We start from the raw sequence: 20952 nt of genomic DNA, 5'->3' as shown, positions 1-20952 counted from the left end.
TCATTTATGCTGTGTGATTTCACAGTCAATTTAACTCCATAATTCTTTATTGCCTACAGCCTATAAAAATGTGACCATCTGAGGAACCTAAATACACATAACTGTGGGACCTGGACAAGCTCAAGAAATGGGCCCATGTGAACCTGTCTTCCAGACAGGTGGGGGGGAAGCTGCTTCCCGCAGTCTGAGGGGGATGAAGAAAGACTACAGGGCCTTGGAGCGGATGGTGAAAGAGTCTGGGGCTCAAGTGATCTTCTCCTCACTTCTTCCATCTTCCAGTGATGATGTGGGACTGAATGGGAAAATTCAGTCTGTAAATGATTGGCTACGAGACTGGTGCTTTAGGCAGGGCTTTGGGTTCTTTGATAACAGCTGGTTTTATAAGGCTCCAGTCCGGATGATGGCACGTGGGAAAGGTTTAACTCACAGAGGCAAAAGGATGCTGGGGCATGAATTAGCAGGGCTCATTTGGAGAGCTTTAAACTAGATTCGAAGGGGGATGGGGTTGTAACTGGGCTTGCCCCAGTGGGGCAGCACTCTAGGATTGATGAAGACTGGGAGGCCTCCTATAATCCTAGGGTGAAATTGGTGAGCTCAGCTCCCTCCTTGAAATGCCTGTACACCAATGCGTGCAGCATGGGAAATAAGCAGGAGGAGTTGGAGACCTGTGTTAAGTCAGGAGATTATGATCTGGTGGCAATTACAGAGACGTGGTGGGACAGCTCGCATGACTGGAATATACTCATGGAGGGCTATGTCCTTTTCAGGAAAGACAGGCCAGCCAGGCGGGGTGGTGGGGTTGCTCTTTATGTGCGAGAGCAGCTGCAATGTACTGAGCTCTGTCCAGGGACAGGGGACGAGCGAGTTGAGAGTCTGTGGGTGAGAATTAAGGGGCAGGCTGGCAGGGGCGATACTGTTGTGGGTGTCTGTTACAGGCCACCAGATCAGGGTGAGGAAGTTGACGAGGCCTTCTACAGGCAGCTGAGAGCGGCCTCACAGTCACAGGCCGTGGTCGTCGTGGGGGATTTTAACTTCCCTGATGTTTGCTGGAAGGACTACTCAGCAACCCAGCCACAGTCCAGGAGGTTCCTCCAGTGTATGGATGATAACTTCCTCATCCAAATGGTGGATCAGCCAACCAGGAGAGGAGCACTGCTGGATCTCATCCTCACTAACAAGGAGGGTCTGGTCGAAGCAGTAAAGGTTGAGGGCTGCCTTGGTTGCAGCGACCACGAGATGGTGGAATTCAGGATCTTGTGTGGTAGGACCAGTACAATAGCAAGTAGAATTGCAACCTTGGACTTTAGCAGGGCAAACTTTGGCCTTTTCAAGCAATTGCTAGGGGAAATCCCATGGGCAAGGCTGCTTGAAGGTAAAGGGGCCCAAGATAGTTGGTTGGCATTCAAGGATTGCTTATTCCAAGCTCAAGAGCTGAGCATCCCGACATGTAGGAAGTCAAGGAAGAGGGCCAGGAGACCTGCGTGGCTGAATAAGGAACTGCTGGGTATGCTCAAGTGGAAGAGCAGAGTTTATAGGTCATGGAAGGAGGGGCTGGCCACTCGGGAGGAATATAAGGCTGCTGCTAGAGGATGTAGGAAGGCAGCTAGGATGGCTAAGGCCTCCTTAGAATTAAATCTGGCCAGAGGGGTCAAGGACAACAGAAAGAGCTTTTTCAAATACATAGCTGATAAAACTAACACCAGAGGCAAGGTTGGCCCACTGGTGAATGGGATGGGTGCCCTGGTGACAGAAGATACAGAGATGGCAGAGTTATTGAATGCCGCCTTTGTCTCAGTCTACTCTGCCGGAGGCAGTCCTGAAGAGCACTGTACTCCTGAGACCTCAGATGAAGTCAGGTCACTGGAGCAGTTTGCCTTAGTCCATGAGGAATGGGTTAGGGACCAGTTGAGCAATCTGGACATCCATAAATCCATGGGTCCAGATGGGATGCACCCACGGGTGCTGAGGGAACTGGCGGAAGTCATTGCTAGACCACTCTCCATCATCTTTACCAAGTCTTGGGAAACGGGAGAGGTGCCTGAGGACTGGAGGAAAGCAAATGTCACTCCAGTCTTCAAAAAGGGCAAGAAGGAGGACCCGGGTAACTATAGACCAGTCAGCCTCACCTCCATCCCTGGGAAAGTGATGGAACACCTTATCCTTGATGCCATCTTAAGGCATGTCAAGGATAAGAGGGTTATGAGGGGCAGTCAACATGGCTTTACCAAGGGGAAGTCATGCTTGACCAACCTCCTAGCCTTTTATGAGGAAATAACATTGTGGATGGATGATGGCAGAGCGGTGGATGTGGTCTACCTTGACTTCTGCAAAGCATTTGACACAGTCTCCCACAGCATCCTCATAGCTAAATTGAGGAAGTGTGGCCTGGATGATCAGGTAGTGAGGTGGACTGCAAACTGGCTGAAGGACAGAAGCCAGAGAGTTGTAGTCTATGGGGTGGAGTCCAGTTGGAGGCCTGTATCTAGTGGAGTGCCTCAAGGGTCAGTACTGGGACCAGTATTATTTAATATATTCATCAATGATTTAGATGAGGGAATTGAGTGTACTGTCAGCAAGTTTGCTGATGACACTAAGCTGGGAGGAGTGGCTGACACACCAGAAGGCTGTGCTGCCATCCAGCGGGACCTGGACAGGCTGGAGAGTTGGGCAGGGAGAAACTTGATGAAATATAACAAGGGAAAGTGCAGAGTCCTGCATCTGGGCAGGAACAACCCCAGGTTCCAGTATAGGTTGGGGAACGACCTGTTAGAGAGCAGTGTAGGGGAGAGGGCCCTGGGGGTCCTAGTGGATGGCAGGATGACCATGAGCCAACACTGTGCCCTTGTGGCCAAGAAGGCCAATGGCATCCTGGGGTGTATTAGAAGGGGGGTGGTCAGTAGGTCGAGAGAGGTCCTCCTTCCCCTCTACTCTGCCCTGGTGAGACCGCATCTGGAATATTGTGTCCAGTTCTGGGCCCCTCAGTTCAAGAAGGACAGGGAACTGCTGGAGAGAGTCCAGCGCAGGGCGACAAAGATGATTAAGGGAGTGGAGCATCTCCCTTATGAGGAAAGGCTGAGGGAGCTGGGTCTCTATAGTTTGGAGAAGAGGAGACTGCGGGGGGACCTTATTAGTGTATATAAATATATAAAGGGGGAGTGTCATGAGGATGGAGCCAGGCTCTTCTCAATGGCTAACAATGATAAGACAAGGGGTAATGGGTATAAACTGGAACACAAGAGGTTCCACTTAAACTTGAGAAGAAACTTCTTCTCAGTGAGGGTGACAGAACACTGGAACAGGCTGCCCAGGGAGGTTGTGGAGTCTCCTTCTCTGGAGACATTCAAAACCCGCCTGGACACATTCCTGTGTAACCTTATCTAGGTGTTCCTGCTCTGGCAGGGGGATTGGACTAGATGATCTTTTGAGGTCCCTTCCAATCTCTAACATACTGTGATACTGTGATACTGTGGTTCCCCTAGGAAAAGTGCAAGGTCCTGCATTTGGGTCAGGGCAATCCCAGGCATCAATATGAGCTGGGGATGCAGGGATGGAGAGCAGCCCTGTAGAGAACGGCTTGGGGATACTGGTGGATGAAAAGTTGGACATGAGCTGGCAAAGTCACTCACAGTCCAAAAAGCCAATTGTATCCCAGGATCTATCCTAAGAAGCATGGCCAGCAGGTCAAAGGAGATGGTTCTCCTCCCCTACTCTACTCTGGTAAGACCTCACCTGGAGTACTGCATCCAGCTCTGGAGTCCTCAGTAAACGAAAGACATGGACCTGCTGGAGAGTGTCCAGAGAAGAGCCACATAAATGATCAAAGGAATGGATCACCTCTCCTAGGAGGAAAGGCTGAGAGAGTTGGGGTTGTTCAGCCTGGAGAAGAGAAAGCTCCAGGGAGACCTTATTGCAGCCTTCCAATACTTAAAGCGGGCATATAAGAAAGACTGGGACAAACATTTTAGCAGGGCTTGTTGCAGTGGGACAAAGGGTAATGGTTTTAAATTAAAAATTCATGGTCAGGTAAGGCTGGACTCTGAGTAACCTGGTCTAGTTGAAGATGTCCCTGCTCATCGCAGTGGGGGTTGGACTAGATGACCTTTAGGGGTCCCTTCCAACCCTTCATTTTCTATGAAAATAAACAGCAGCAATAGCAATTAATTAATGCACTTTAAGCATATTGCTATTCCACTACTGTGTGTCATCAGTACTCCATTTGCACTGTACGAATATAAAATGCATCGCTCTGTTCCTTGCTGGCAAATGAGCCTACTAAAAGCAGAATAATTTTCTGGCTGTGTACTGGGCCTGAATACCAGCTGTGTCCTGAGAGGCTCAGAGGATACTACACTACAGCAGGCTGTAACAGTAAAATGCACTGGTTTTCTCGCATCCAGAAAGTGCTGTTTTGCTTTAAGCTTGCGAGACAATCAAGCAGTTTGCTTACATGTAACTGCATGTATGAAGTCTATTTTATTTTCCTACCATTTGTTGCCTAATGCAAGCAACCAGGCATGAATCCAACGCAAGAAAGAGAGGCAGAGACCTTGAAAATAAAAGAAGGAACAAAACCCCATTCACAATGTTACAGGGAAAGCAAGAAAAAGATCTCTGCTTGCTCAGGGATAAATGAAAGTTTTCTTCCTCTGCAGTGCGGCTTTCTGCACATTGCTAGTATTTTCCTCCATCTCCGAGATGGATATTGGTGGCTGACTAAGACCCCAAGGATAATACATAGTACACTGTTGACATAATTCTCTTTTGGCAGCTAAATTGCATGTCTTCAAACGCCATCGATGTAGTCTGGGAGTCCATTCTCCAAAAGCCTACAATTATATCTGGAACATTTCTCCTAGCCACTATGCCTGTGAGAAGCAATAGCAACCACCTGGCAAATATCCACCACTACAGTGCTGACTTAACTTCAAAGTGAACCGCAATTACTTGGAAGCAGTCTAAGCCTGTTTCCAGAAGATAAGATACTCTTTGTCTCATGGTCTGGTTGGATGAGTCCAGGTAAGCTTTCCATGAAGGCTTTGGGGAAGTCTTCCGCAGTTTGCTGAACATGCAAAGCCTGCATGGTATGAGAATAGCAGCTCACTAGCCCTCTTAGTCAATTCACACCTGAAACATCTGTCTATAGGTGAGGCAGCAGCAAGACAGAATAACCTTGCATTAGTATGTAATATATGTAATCCAATCACTCTTCCTAGGCAGGAAATCTAAGTCTTTTTAACCAGAAATCAAGTATACTTAAGCCTGCCAGTCACCAGTAGTGTCTAACTATAATGTCTGAAATACCAGCTATAATCTCAATGACTGGATTCTTACTTTGTTTTGTTATAGTCCATGATAAACAAGAGCAGTATGCAGCTCCAGAAAAGTCTGGGGCAGATCTGCTGGCCCCTTCCCCAGCTCCAAACCAGGAACTGCAGGAAGGCAGACACATCTGCCAGAGGAAAGCCAGCAACTTTCTGGAGTGGAAAAAATATGAAGAACTTTGGGGATATATCATATCCATCTTATAACACCTCACCATGCATGTGTAGCATTGATAAAGATGTAAAGGATACAGCACACAGTACATATTCAGAAGCTCTCAGGATAGACTGGCTATGATACCCACAAGTTAATTGATGGAATACACACTTCAGTGCAGGAAAATCCTTAGAGATTCAGAATGCTTTTATGAGACTGACAAAACATTAGCGACTCAGGTGTACTAATTTAAATGGAGAGTTTGGGGAGTTACCTCTGCACTATGTAACTTGACTCCTATAATTAGAGGAACTACACATCTAGTAATTTCTGCATTAAAAAGGTGCATTTACATTTTCATTTCCCTACTGGAAAGTAGAATTTGCCAGTAGCTAAAAGACAGTGATACTGCTCTATACAAGCACTCCTATAGTGTTAATGGTGAGAGGATCTCTCACTGCACAATACAGGTGGCTGTTCCAAGCTACCACAACAACTCCCAGGAAAACTGGAACAGATGCCTGGTTTATACTTATTTCACATTTTAGCGAATTAATCTGGTTATTTAAAATTTATGAGCATGCCAAGAGTTTTAAGAAACAGAATAATGTTCTTTAATCATTTTCCACCTAGTAACACCTTAAATGTTTATGATGAAATACTGCTGTCATTTGCCAAACTAATTAAAACAGCTAGCTTTAAAAAAAACCCACCACATGTAACAACATTAAATATTTCCTGATTTTTCATAATGAAGCTTTGTGTGCCAGTTACAGGTTTGGAAATGAAGTGCTTGCTCTGACTATGCACAGATACGGCAGATGGTGTCATGTTAATGGCTCGCAGAAAGCGGGAGGTGGAATAACACCACCGTGGCAGTGATGAATTTTATGCTGCTCTCTCTGAGTCTCCACACAGGCTTCATGTCACCTTAGTGCATTGAAACTCTCAGTAACTACTCCAGCATGCTGGGTGTATCCCTGCTGTACCCCCAGGTGAAAGAGCATGGCACAGATGGAAAGGCCCCTTGCATAAAGGCATCCTTGCACTGACATTTTTTGCGTGGAGAAAAACATTACCCTAAGAGGAGAACTTGAGCAATTCAACAGAATTACAGGCTCTGCATGGGCGTCACATTATCTAATGTGGGCTAAAATTACGTATGCTCAAAACTTCTTTATGTGAATAGTATCTTTACTGCCTGCAAAGCTTATGTTACCATCCAAAACTTCATTTAATGAACATCAAGCATAATTTTAAAATGCATTCTATTTTGTTCCAGTTCTACTTTGATTTCAACTTGGATAAGATTTACAGCTCTCCATTTGTTTCATGACCTTGTCTAAATCTAACTCAGCATTCCCAGCAGGGCCAAGCACCTCTCCTGGCTACCTCTCTCCTCCCAGTTAGGAACCATCCCCTACAATGCAAACATCTGCACGTGGCTGTATCTGCAAGTTTGGATCATCCCCCAGAAACTGCAGCAATTACTTCTTTGAAAATCCTATCCACATTTCATAAATAAGGGGAAGAGCAAGGCAATAAAAACACTAAAGAAAAATATAATTAGTAAGAAAATAAAGCAGGGGTGTTGTTTAGCATTCTGGGTATAAAGCCAAGAGTAAGCACGTATAGCTTTTCTATGCCCTAAAGATTTAAATCCCTGAAATGTTATGCCTTTAAATGAAATAAGTCAAGTTGGAAACTGGAAATAACAGAAACTTGGATTCCTGGGGTGGACAGTTAGCTAACCTTCATGGAAACGTTACCACTGCTCGTAAGCATGGTTCCTCCTCTGTCCCTTTCATTACACTTCACTAATATTACGTAAAGTCATGACAGATTCTCTTTAAAAAAAAAAAAAAACCATCGGACTTTGCATGAAACATGCCACAAAATAAACCTTTCACTATAGTGCTGAGGCGATCAGTATATGACCAAGGCATGAAGGGCAGCAGAATGTTCTTTACAAATACAAAGAAAGGTTGCAACAAGAATTTGATTAAAACAAAGAAAACAACTGCTTTGCAATTGTAGAGTTCACTAACTGACCAAATTTTCTTTTTCATGCTTTAGTTGTGGAGTTGCTTTTAGAAAGTCAGTGATTGATTAAAGTTTAAGCTTAAAAATCTCAAAACCACAACACAGAACCACTGGCCACTGCATTAAATTACTTTTGCAAAGGGTAGAAGTTGCCATCATCATTATTATTTCAGTGAAATAAAGTATTAAGCTAACATGACATTGGTAAGTCAGCCCCAAAACTGCCATTCTCTCCAAGACAGACAGTGAGCATTGTGTCAGAAGCATAGTTTTTCCCATTATACTGAGTTAATACAATCTAGGATTGCAAATCCTGAAGGACTTGGGAAGCGATGGGCATGTTGCTGAGCGTACCTGATGAATAAGAGCCCCTATGCTCATCTCCAGTGCCTGAGATGCCACACATGCCACCAGCCACTACTGCTTGGCCGAAAGTTGGGACTCTGAAATCTTACTAGTGAGCTTCCCATAAATGACTCCCATTCTGAAACATGAAACCCGCAGCTATGTTCAAACACAAGTCCTTCAGATTACTCAGCATAGCTTTTAACATATTTATATCCTAGCAGATGCACTTGATACAACAAACAAATCACTCCTATTACCAAGTTACTTGATTTTTTTTAATCTTTTCATAAAATATTCCGTCTTAGCCCTTCCCATTAATCTGCCTTGACAATAAAGGATATAAAACTGGGTTGTGTTGTATGTTCTACTGAAAAAATAGCACAGAAATGATATATCCATCCCAGGGCCTTTTCACAATCCCCAAGAAACTGCAGTGCCACAAGAACAAGATGTTCTTTCCTGTGAGGGTGGTGAGACACTGGAACAGGTCACCCAAAGAAGCTGTGGCTGCCTCATCCCTGGCAGTGTTCAAGGCCAGGTTGGACATGGCTTTAAGGAATCCGGTCTAGTGGAAGGTGTCCCTGCCTGTGGCAGGGGGGTTGGAACTGAATAAGCTTTAACACCCCCTCCAACTCAAACCATGTCATGATTCTAATAATGATCAGAAACACTGACCCACAAAACCACATACCCAACTCTAAGCTGAAGATGTAATATGTTCTAACAGGTTAATTAAACAAATAGATAAAAATTTATAGAGGGAAAAAGTATACTTGAAACTCCTAGCTGTGCTGGCATGGAAGACTGCATGTGCTGCATTCATAGCAAGACAGCAATCCAGGGAATTTTGATTAGGGGTACAACACATAGATATCAAAGCTGATATTACGCAACGATCATGTTTTTATATCTGTGGCTTGGACGGCAAGCTTACCTCATTTCATCAAGATCAAACCAGTAAAGTACAAAGAGATGAGTTATGGTTCTTCTCACATATGAGTAATCTTGTACAAGGAACAGCTTTTTGCAAGATTGCAGGCATCTTCCCATTTAACTAGGGTAGAGGTTGCATGATTTTTGCATGGAAATAGATTTGCAAATGCCCTATGAACTGTCCATTATTAGGTCTGCATGAGTGACTATATAAAATATATAAAGCTATAGAAACACTGGGCTTTGATTCACACTTCCAATATTTCCTAAATACTGCTTAACATAGCAGTAACACAGCTTACTGCTACTTTGGAAATGCCAGGGTTCTATCACATCACAGGAAAATAAATACTTAACAAAAACTTCTAAAACAAGGTAATTTCTATCTTTGTGAAAGGTCAACGAGGCCACCCAGGATAACATACTCATAGCACCTACATCTCTCCTATCTGCAATCCTATGTTAGTCTGTCTCTCTATGGGCTCACTAAATTATGCTGTTGTAACCCAGCTCCAAGCCAGTATTTACCTAATACCATATCCTGCACGAGAAGCAGTCCTGACCAGACAGACACCCTCAGAATGAACTAGACAACACAATTTGCTTTAATTTGATAGTCTGAGTCATCACCATTTGTCATTTTCCCTGGTGCTTTCATTACAGCAGCAAGAAATAAGAGAATTCACAAACATTGGAACCAATGCCCTTGAAGTCTAATGAATGTTCGCCTTATTTTTCCAAAGGAAACTGCTGCTATTACAACTGCATTTTTACTAAAACCAATTAAAATGGGAGATATTTTAAAGTAAAAATTGAGTAAAAATTTGAAGTGAGGCTAGACGCCATGTTCCCTACAGCCTTTTACTAGCAGATCAGACAGGAAACTTAAGAAGAAATAATGTATAAAAATAGCTATTATAAGTACCTTATTTATAATGCCTATTTACCTCCATAAGGCCTATTAAACTTTGATACTGAGCAAAACTAGCAGATGTTCACAGCATTCTTTTTTTTTATGTATATCTCAAATAATAAAAATTGTTTGATTTTTTAAAACTTTTCCTAGAATTATTTAGAATCATTATCTGGGAATACAAGAAGAACTGGATGGGAATGAATGAATTTATACTGACCTTCCCCAGTTATACAATTTAAATACAAAAGGCACCTACATACTTGCTGTTGCCATTATGAGACCCAGAGTCCCCATGGGAATGATCAGATGGCAGTTTGGCAATATTCAAAACTACCCTTCTGTCCTAAAAACAATGAAACAATTAATGTCTCTGCCTCCCTGAAACCTCACAGTCTATCCAGCACCATCAGAGAACTTGTTTCACATCTCACTTATTCAAAAAGGCAAGTGTGGCTTCTTCCAGCATAATATCATCTGTCACTGATCAACTCATTCAGACCTCTAATACCACTACACACCCTATCAAGACATGGCCGTTTGTTGTTCTTCTTCATGGGCTGTTTGACGGTTTGTTGTCTCCATCATTGTATATCTGTAAATACTGCGAGCAGGAATGTAATTTTCTGCAGTTTTACAAATATCCGAGGTTTCTGATGGAGGCTGTGGCATGATTTAATACAGAGGCACTCACCCTAGGCAGGCAGCTTAGTGTGGCAACGCTGTCAGCCCACTCATAGGATTATCTGTCCTGGGACTGCCCTGTGGCTGCACTGGATGCTGGACACACAGTCTCTTTCAGGGTGCTATCATTGGCAGATGAGCTGAGAGGGGGCAAACTGCATTGCTGAGTACTATCAAAATAATTACACCGCAGGGAGGAGTCAACTGTAAGGTAAATATATTCCCAGGATCATCTCCCTACCCATGCACAGCAGTCCAGCAGCACGACAAGGAAAGGGGTTCAGAAAAGGAGCCGTGGCACAAGCCTCTCCTCTAAGGCTGAAAGGAGGTAAGTGGTCAACTAACCAGGAGAACAGAGTACCATATTTAGCTAAATCCTAACATTAACTATAGTTTTTCAAGCATTGATTTGAGCACATGATTAAAAACACAAATCACATTTGCCTAACCTGATTTTTTCCCCTTTAAGTTACCTAGTGAAATATGTGCTCAGCACTCTGTTCTGATTCTAAATTCTCACATAACAACATGGTAAATCCACACTAGAAAGCAACTTATGCTTCCTAAGAAACAAATAAAACCCAGAAAGAAAACAAAACCAAATACCATAAGGATGCCAGCAAATTGATGGAAACCCTTGAAAAGTGATAAAAGAAATTATAGCATTTAAATAATGGGGGGAAGGAAGCAGCCATGTGTGCAAACTTAGCACTTAGCAAAATGATTAGTAAGGAGGAATATAAGTACTCCAAGCGCTTTGACACCACAAAGCAGTTTAACCACACGTCCCTGACACTATCTCCTGTGCCAGCTGAGAGTCTGATGGGTGGCTGACAGATGCTACCCTGCTTCTTCCTTTTTAACATAGTGAGTTTTTCTCATTTTATCCAAGATCTGCCTGAAGCGAATAAATTCATCCTTATCTCTTACAGACAGGTATGGGCAATGCAGCTTCTCAAGCGCATTCATCATCATCTTTTGCATGATGGGGGGGCAGCCTCTGCACTGCCTAACTTTGGGATCAGTGAAGTGTCAGAATTTGCTTGTTGCACTTGTGGATGAGCTGGCAGTCTCTACAAGCAAATGCCCTATGAAATGAAAACATGGCTACATGACTGTGTCTTGTTCCTTCTGTAGCACTTGCCATTTTTTTCTCATAGCACGTATCACACACACAGTATGTTAGAGATTGGAAGGGACCTCAAAAGATCATCTAGTCCAATCCACCTGCAGGAGCAGGAACACCTAGATAAGGTTACACAGGAATGTGTCCAGGAGGGTTTTGAATGTCTCCAGAGAAGGAGACTCCACAACCCCCCTGGGCAGCCTGTTCCAGTGTTCCGTCACCAATACACCATGTGTATAAAAGGGGGCTTGGATCTCATCAAGATAATTATATGGAGCATACACCAGCATGTTACTGAGACTTTATGCAGGAGACAAGACTCCTGAATAGCAAATGACCTGCTTTCTTCCTGAGTTAGGTCTGAAATCTAATTTGATAATAAAAATTTACCATAAGAACAGGTGGCTTTAAAAGAGTTTGAAAGATGTATGTATGGGCTGTGTATTGCTTTATATACCATTCTGGTTCTCAAGAGGTAACCGAAGTATTTTTGCTGCCAGTTAGGATACTGCACTATGCTTATTTTTACTTGCTAAGTAATTTTACAAAGAACACAATTATTGAGCTGAACATTTAATCCTGTCTAACTCATTAAAGATTTATTCAGGTATTGAATGCTACATACTTAATCCCATGGGATTTATAAAATATCAGTGTAGCTAACAAATAATGACAGTCTTCTTCCTGATAGTTTCCTTTAAATAGGAATGGAAATAGTCACATTTAACACAGCTGGGACCAGAGCCATGCCATGCCATTTGAAATACTGCTTAATAATGAAGCAAGCAGGTTGTGCAGCAGTTAATACTTACTCATTTGTACCTTCAAAACAAATTAGATCTTTGCAACTTCCAGATAATCTTTCAACCAACCAAGTATCTACAGAAGGGTTGTTGGATTAATAGATTCTCTGTTTCCTTGACCACCCTTCTGCCATCTGCAATGTGTTAATATTACATCACCAGGCACCAACCTGGATCAAACCAAGTAGTTTCCCCCCAAAAATGTAAAAGCACAGAGGGTCACACTGGGATTCAAACATCACAGCCCAGCACATAAGAGTCTGAACAGACATGGCCATGGCCTGCATTAGAATGCTGGGAGAGGGATAAACTCTAAATTTCTTTGTAAATGTTAATCTGCTCCTCGCCCCAACCTGTTGTTCTTCAGGTCCCAAGTCTACAGTAAACTCCATAGGCTAATATCCATTTAAAACATACTCCACTTTTACGATTTAGGATTATTATAATCTTACAGCAAGCAATCATAGAGTTTACAGTAATTCTTTCAGGCATGAACTGGGTTGTAAGATGTTTGTGAGGTTTCCAGGACCATTAGATTACATGCCCAGTGCTAGCGCCCTGCTCAGAGGAAAACAGCTCTCACAAACACTTACCTTTACAAACAAAGCACTTAATATGGAAATACTTGTTCTGAACTCTCAAAACTTCTCCTTTGCATGGATTTCCACAGGTATTGCAGAGAATTGCAGTAGTTGATGGCTTCTCCAGTTGGCTATGAACAGCCTGTGATTGTGTTACTGCAAGGGAAAACAAAAGGCAGAGTGTTTAAAAGGCCATCAGTAGCATCTTCGGCAAGAGCTACAATTAATGACAATTCACACCTGGGACAAAACAGGTCAAGCAGATAAAACAGCTTTAACTTCTGGTATTGGCCAGCACAGGAGAAAATACCTGCCAAAGGAGCTGAGCTAAGTTTTCACTTCCGTAACTTTCAAAGCTCAAGTGTGCAAACATTTCAAACATGAATTAGAATTACTTACAGAGGAAAGAATCCACATGATCAAGTCTTAAGGGCCTCTGCCTGAATTTCACTAAATGCATTTATCACATTTTGTCTTCAAGAAGTCAAAGACTATAGATAAAAGCTATATTTTTTAATCCAAAATACCTTTAATGAGACTTAGTAATAATTACACTGTGAGCTACTGATCTTTAAAGTTCAAGGTAATTGTCTTTTTAACTGATTTTAAGATAGAAATACATTTCTGTAGATGTTTTGAGTTCATATTACTGAAACACTGACATCTCTGTAAATGCCACATAAATCTGACCATTGAACAAAGTGTGCTGTCATTTTATACGTAAGCCATGATTCCAAGCGATTAGGTTTAGTTAGGTTAGTAAAATATTAAGTGAATTAAAAACTTGCTGCCATCTTGTGATGTAAATTAGAAATTGCATTTATTGGGCTGTTGACAATAAGAATACAAGTTGGCATCCCCATGGGTTATGTGGAACAGGTGAGACAGGACCTTATTCGTGCAATTCTGTTGAAGTTCTTGCATCAATTTTTTATCACAGTGTATTTAAGAGTCTATAGAGCAAACATCACGGCTGGAACACACATGATAACAGATGATACCTAAATCAGTGAGAGAGCCATCCAGCTCTTGTTCTCCAATATTTGACCTTGCTGCTCTTCCTCCTCTATTCTCACTTCATCCCCACGGCCAGCACCTAGTGGTGATATCTAAAAGGCCTTTCCACATCCACTGACCCGAAGAAGTCAGTATTTCAACGAGATGCTGAGCCTCCCATCCAGTCTTCCAGGGGAGTTTCTGCACATTTTACCCACAGATACATGGGATTGAGCTGCCCATGGTAAATAATGCCCGTAGCTTTATTCACCACCCATTAGCATTCTGACTTGTCTGCTGAAATTACACATCCTGGATTGTCAAAAAAGTCGTGCTCAAGGCAATGTGAACTTTGGAACTATTACTGAAGCCCTGGTTATAATTATGTACATCTCCAATAAAAACAACACAGCATGACAGGCAATTAGAAGTTTATAGAAAGACAGATGTCCAGATTTACACAGTGCAAACAGCACACACAATCCAAGATAATACGAGGGTCCGACTTACTCTTCAAGAGAAAATAGAGGAAACTCTGAACTTTGAAATACTTAACTTTTGACATGAGAATTTGTCTTTACTGTAGCCTGTCCAAAACAAACTACCCACCCTGAAAAAGAATGAACCCTGTAAGAAACTGAAGTATTTTCCTGAGTTACTCAGTAAAGTAGCTGCTAAAAGTTTATAACTATGGACAAAGAACTTCTGCTCCCTCCACAATTATTAACAAGCATCACATTTGTAGTATTTAATCCATGAAACACTTGACTTTAAAAGAGCTGACCTTGCCCTGACCATTCTGGACTAAAAAAGTTACATTTCAAATACAAAATTCTGTTTAGAATTATTAAACATTTGCCTTTTCTTTATGTTTTACTCTTCCCATGGCTAAGGCTTTTTGAATGGTGTCTCTTCAGAGGCGTTAAGTGACTGGCCAATGCGGTGGCCTGCAGATGGCTGTGATCTCATGCTGCGATCTCCTGCTGTGGTGTGCCCCATGGGCAGGGCAGTAACACAGAGTCATAGAGCCATAGAATGGTTTGGGTTGGAAGGGACCTTAATGATCATTTGGTTCCAACCCCCCTGCCATGGGCAGGAACACCTTCCAATTACACTAGGTTGCTCAGAGCCCCATTCAACCTGGCTGCAAACTGGAAGAAAACAGAAAGTTTTGCTTTCCATGATGCCCATGGTGTTCAGTGTCCAGAGCTACAGGGCAGGAGAACTTGACACATTTGCTTCCCTTCAGGTCTCTGGATCAAAGGTTTAGAATTTAAAAAACCCAACACTCCCCTATAAAATAAATTTTGAAGGAAAAGATGCAGTATTTCTGTTGGAATTCTGCCATTCATCTTGAAGTAACACAAATCATATTTAAAATATTCATGGTAAACAGATGCATAATTACTTTGTTTTACTCAGTTCAGAACTAAGCTACTCACTATCACACAAAACTCCAGTGGGAATTCAGTGCCTTTGGGTACATTATAAATGTGTGCTACTGAAGACAGCTTTAAATACCTATTCTTTCATGTAGCACCACAAAATGATTAATATTAGTTTCACGTTTCAATATTTTAAAATAGATTGTGCTTTATGTTGAAGTTGCAACTGCTGACAATTTTGAGAAACTAACTATATTAGGGAACTTCACATTTTAACTTATGTTTCAAATCATGTAGGAAATGTGCTTACATGGTAATTTTCAGCATTCTACTTTTATGCCTCTGTATATCAAAATCAGTCTTTGAGGCAGCAGAAGATACCATCAATATTTAATGTATGAAATAGCAAATTACTGAGGAAATGTAATGATCTGAGACTACTCACCAGATCAGAACTAAAGAGCTCATTAAAAATTAAATACTTTCATTATACCCTTATTTGTAGAACTGAATTAAACTAGAAATTTCCTTCTTAACTATAAATGACTTTTTCTATACAGAAATACAAATAAATGCCCAATTATCCAAATTTCCCTTTCTCCCAGACTGCATTCTGCTTTAGCAGAGTTAATCTTCACCAATCCTCAGACCCTAACGAGATCTAAGTGCACTCATTTTTTGACAAAGGCAAAAAATGGCAAGAAACGAACCAGCAAACAATTTCCACAGCACTTTTTTGGTGTGCAAGACCTGTCTGCTGGCGATATCACTGCCAAGAATCTTGCCAAATATCCAGTGCTCATGTATTTTTGATGTCAAGTCTCAGCCTCTCTCCAACAGGCTATGCAGTACATAATTCTGCAGCTCCGGATAAGGAACAGCTTATTCAATTAGCAATGGTTTGCAAAATTTGTCAGATAAGATACATCCCTCAAATTTACTTCTATACTGCTTGCTCGAGACATATGCACATACTGCAAGTGTCACAGGGAAGAGGGGACAGCGGTATCACTCATTATTAAAGCTGCATTATACACCTTATGGCAACTGTAAAGTGATGTTTTCAGTGTGCTTGTAACTTTGCCAAACTACAACTGCTCACATAGCCACTATTCAGATTTGGTGTTCTCAAGCTCATTTCTTCAGAGAAAATTTCAGACAAACTGTTTAAGCTTTTTGTAAAGGTGGAAATAGGAGAGAATACAATACATTGTTGTTCAATGTTAAAGCACAGCATTTTGGTTTTGGAAGTAACTGGAGTAAAGGCTGAAGCCTGACAGAGATGGACATTGTGACAGGTACAAAAAAACACCCCTTTGAATAAGAATGGCTCTTTTGGCATTGCTATACTAAGTAGGATTTGACAGCATTGGAGACCAGGATGAAGCGTTAGGGATGAGGATGAGATTTGGATGAGACAGAAGCGTTTGGAAACCAGCACAAGACAAGCTGATGGTGGTGGCAGAAGGGAGAAGATTCCCGAGTCCCTGGTCATGCTCCGCAATGGAGCCTGGGATGGAAAATGTCACCTTCTCTCTGCTATGAGCAGACTGCTGAGGGAAATCAAACCCTTGGAAAACGATCCTGTTTTCCAAGGGTCTGACCAGCCCACGCAGAGGATGACAAACCCCTTTGCTATCAGGCTGTCCAACAACCAGATGACAGAAATCTTCATGGTGGGTTACAGATCTGAGGAAGAAACATATGGCCACAAACTGTAGAATTCGATACAGTCCAAATGCTCGTTCCAGTTTGGTGCTTTTTGTTTTAATTTAGCATAAGAACCCATAGAAGCCATTACTAAGCTAAGAAATCAAATATTGAAAAATTAAAAAGTACCATGATTAAGAATATACATTCCATCTTGGGTCAAACCTCAAGTATGAAGCTAATAATAAAGACTTTCAATGGCTTTGTTCAATAGAAGGACACAAATAAGGCCACATTTACTCTACATTATTTAATCCTGTTCTGACAAATCACCTGATTAGATTTACTGCCCTTGGTGATTACAGAAACCTGACATGACAAAGAGCCAAAGGACACAATTATAATCATGGAACTTTAGAATGGTTTGGGTTGGGAGGAACCTTAAAGATCATTTAGTTCCAACACCCTGCCATGGGCAGGGACACCTTCCACCAAAGCAGTTTTCTCAAAGCCCCATCCAACCTGGCCTTCTGTGATATTTCACATGGACTTTTTAAAGTGTACTGTGAACTAAACTAGGGGTAACTTAAATGGAGAGACAACGTTGATGCCAATAAGTATTTTGTTCCTAAAGAACATGTTTTTATAATCCAGACAATTACCTCTCAATGCAGGGAAAGTGCTAACTCCTCACAGTGTTTCTGTGGATGGACAGTGTGGAACCAGAGCCTGCAGGCAATGGTAAAAAGAAAACCAAAGGAGCTGGGAAGGGTCCTCTCCCCTGTTATTTTTGTTTTCATACAGTTCTGGAGGCTGGGTTGGCCTATACAGATAAAATATCATTTGCCTTCAACAGCAACCCTCCATCAGCAGAAAAGCTACATTAATTTTCTTTAGCAACTATGAACACTACTGGCTCCTGTATAAATTCACCACGAACATGCCTTTTCACAACCCATTACATTCACTTCCTGAGATGAAGATATTTTGTTCTGAGGAAAAAAAAAAATTAGTATCTAAAATTATCTATATTAGCTGTTTAGTTCATAAAAACATTCAGCTTTTTCAACAAAGGCAGAGGCCACATTCTAACTCTGAACCAAAAATGCTCAGCTCTGATAGCAGGTATTATTCTGTGTGAAGGGGTTGGAACTAGATGATCTTTAAGGTCCCTTCCAACCCAAACCAATCTGTGATTCTGTGATTCTATGAAGGAATTAGCAGCAAATATCTCTGTGTGACACTAAAAGCTTTCATCTCTATAGCAAGAGGTGGTTGCCCAAAATCAAATCGAAGATGAGGCCCAAGTGCCATTTACTGACTATGTGAGAAACAGAAGTATTGATGGCTGAAATGCTGTATCAAGTGATCTGTGGAGGGTGTGGTTGCACAGCAGCCCAGAGGGGAATTAAATTTGCAATCTTCTCTGAGCAGGATTAAAGCAGAAGCAGATGAGTGCAGCAGCACCGACCGGAATTAGAGACTGGAGTTCAAGCTGTTTTTTTGCCAAACCTGCCTTGTGTCACCTCAGTCAAAACACTCAGGGTTGGATTTAAAAACACCCAGATGAAAGGAAAAGAAACAAGCATTTGAGTGCCTCTAAATATTCCATGAGCTCCTGGGTTTAAATGCCTAAAGCTTGCCCCTGCTCCCTCCTTGTCTAGTGCCTGTGTGTAAAACACAATGACAAGGAGTTCTTCCAGTGGTGGCATGGGGGTAAGGATAATATAACACAGTAATAAGTAATACAGTAATATGTGCAATATTCAGAGAACTAAATGGGTGTGAGCTATAAATTTACTCTAGATAAGGGGGTTGAGGGGGTTTATTTCCTCCTAAGAACTGGTGATTCATTAGGGAGCCTTGTGGGGGCTTGAGACCTCAATGGTCGCTTCCACAGAAAAGAAGAAAAAAGGAGTGATTATGAAATGTTAACTCCACAAGCTTTCCCCATCCATCCTTCCAACCACTCTCTGCAGCAAGGAAGAGCAATTCCCTGGGCACAGCCCTGCCCAGCCATGCACCCCAGTGGTCCGGGCACCAGGTCAGTAGGGAGCGTGTGCCCAAAGACAGGCAATAAACCTGCCCAAGGAGCTGCATGTTAGACGTTCTGTAACATTAAATAACTAGTTTACCTAATTTCTCAATTAGCAGCTTATGTTAAAAGCCATTTCAAACATGTTTGCATGCTTTATGGTGCCTTTTCCTTATAACACAATGCCTTCAGTACATCTCATAACAGAAGAAGCAGAAGAACAGGAAAGCTGAAGAAGTTTTGCTTTCAATGTCCATGTTACACAGTCCCACAAGCCCTCCAGTTGGCTATAGAGAGCTGAACTGTCACTCATGAACTCGAGCTTGCTCCCTTCCCCAAATGAGGCTTTTCTGCATCAGGTGGGTCCAGTCACTCCCCCAGAAACACTCACTGCTCTTCCCAATACCTTTGCTGTGGCTCCTACAGCAAAGCACTACTGCTGATTCTCTCTTTAGCTCCTATACCACAAGACAGGCAATTCATAAAATTCAATAATTTTTTTATGTTAATAGGTCTCCATTTAATTGAATTCATTCATGAAGTCCAAAAATACAAACTAAAACAGTTCAAGAATCACATTCCTTTCTGAGATGTATACCTGCTTCTACTACTTATAAACAGCATTTCCAGTGACACTAAGGAAAGAATTACATGCCTTTTCCAGCACCAATTATGATCACAATCAGAAAAGAGACCTATACCTGATACAGGACAGCAAGCAGACAGTACAACTGAATTAACTTCTGCTTTCACTGCTAATTGCAGAGTTTATGAGATCAGGGGCAAAGAAGAGAGGTGTTACCCAGCAGAATGTGAATACAACTATGCGTAAGAGATGCAGCACAGCACAAGTACTCAGCACGCAAGAAGTCCAAATCTCACCATATGCTCAGTGCAGAATTCACATCACGTAAACAAGCCTAGCAGGAGGTAACCTCCTGCCCTCATTATTATGATAAAATATTTACCAAATCCAAAGGCAGTTAGCAAAAATCTCTGCTAATTTTAGGAACTGTTACTGTGGCAATGTAAAGGCTATTTTTGCATGGGTTTAGTAAGAGTGCAGTGAGAAAGAATATAGGAACAGCACTCCAATATATCTGCATCATGCAATAGGTATTGTTCTTCAGCACAACTTAATATGAAGTCTAAATTCAATTTAAATTAAATGAGGAAAGTTTTCAAACTGAGCTCTCAGCTAAGTGCCAGCATCGTTATAATTCCCAAATCATCATTCATATAATATGTCAAATCAATGTTTAACCATCTTCCTCCACTCTGCTGCGTTTCCACGTAAACACAGAATAATTACTGTCACGACGGTATCAGTGATTTAGTCACCACAGCTCCAGATGAAAGACAAATCATTTCAGGTCTAGGCCCTCCAAAATGTGGAGTCGTCACACTGTACCTGTATCTTCCAGCATTCCCGCATTAATTCCCTTCTGAAGGGGAAATGCCACCAGAAACACTGCTGCTGCGTGGCCAGCCAGGGGAGAAGAGCTCGGTCAGAGCAGCAGGGGACCGGGAGCTTAGGCAGCTCTGACACCAACATGCTTGGGGTCAGATGACTCCCGCAGCACCCACACACAGCAGGACAGGACGTGAGCCAGCACCTCACTGCTGCTGTGTAAAAATAGCATCCTGCACAAGCCTAAATATTGTCACGTCCATGGGGCAGGGCACCGCTGGCAGAGCCCTGGAGGGACCGGACGCAGGACGTGCCAGCGATGGCTCTTTGCATCAGGTGATGCCATCCTACATAGCCACTGAGGGTGCTGCTTGGCACCTGGGGGAAAAAGGCTTAAAGGAGGAAAACCTGCAAACTGCCTGGCCACAAATTAAGGATGCAGGCTGAGGTATTGAGGTATGATACCCCTCTGGCCATCCCCCCAGTCGAGGCTATCCCTTCCCCATGGAGCAGGAAGGCACAGCACTACTGTCAAGAGATGCTGTAAGCTTGTCTCTCTCCCAGAG

The 20952-nt window shown here is 42.3% G+C and overlaps 1 protein-coding gene across 1 annotated transcript in view; it reads right to left on the bottom strand.

Annotated features, from left to right (window-relative positions):
* ABLIM2 (actin binding LIM protein family member 2) overlaps positions 1–20402 on the bottom strand; it is a gene marked incomplete at its 5' end in the record, with an annotated part of 109508 nt that extends 89106 nt beyond the window's left edge. Inside the window, 2 exons of the mRNA XM_080638896.1 lie at positions 12922–13065; positions 20387–20402. Coding sequence (XP_080495022.1) covers positions 12922–13065; positions 20387–20402 — 160 coding nt within the window. The remainder of the gene's footprint in view (positions 1–12921; positions 13066–20386) is intronic.
* Positions 20403–20952: the final 550 nt, after the last annotated feature.

The sequence above is a fragment of the Psittacula echo genome, assembly GCF_963264785.1.
Source record: "Psittacula echo genome assembly, chromosome: 1".
Lineage (NCBI taxonomy): Eukaryota > Metazoa > Chordata > Aves > Psittaciformes > Psittacidae > Psittacula > Psittacula echo.
Note: the sequence above shows the minus strand (reverse complement) of the source record. Positions and strands in the feature narration are given on the sequence as shown.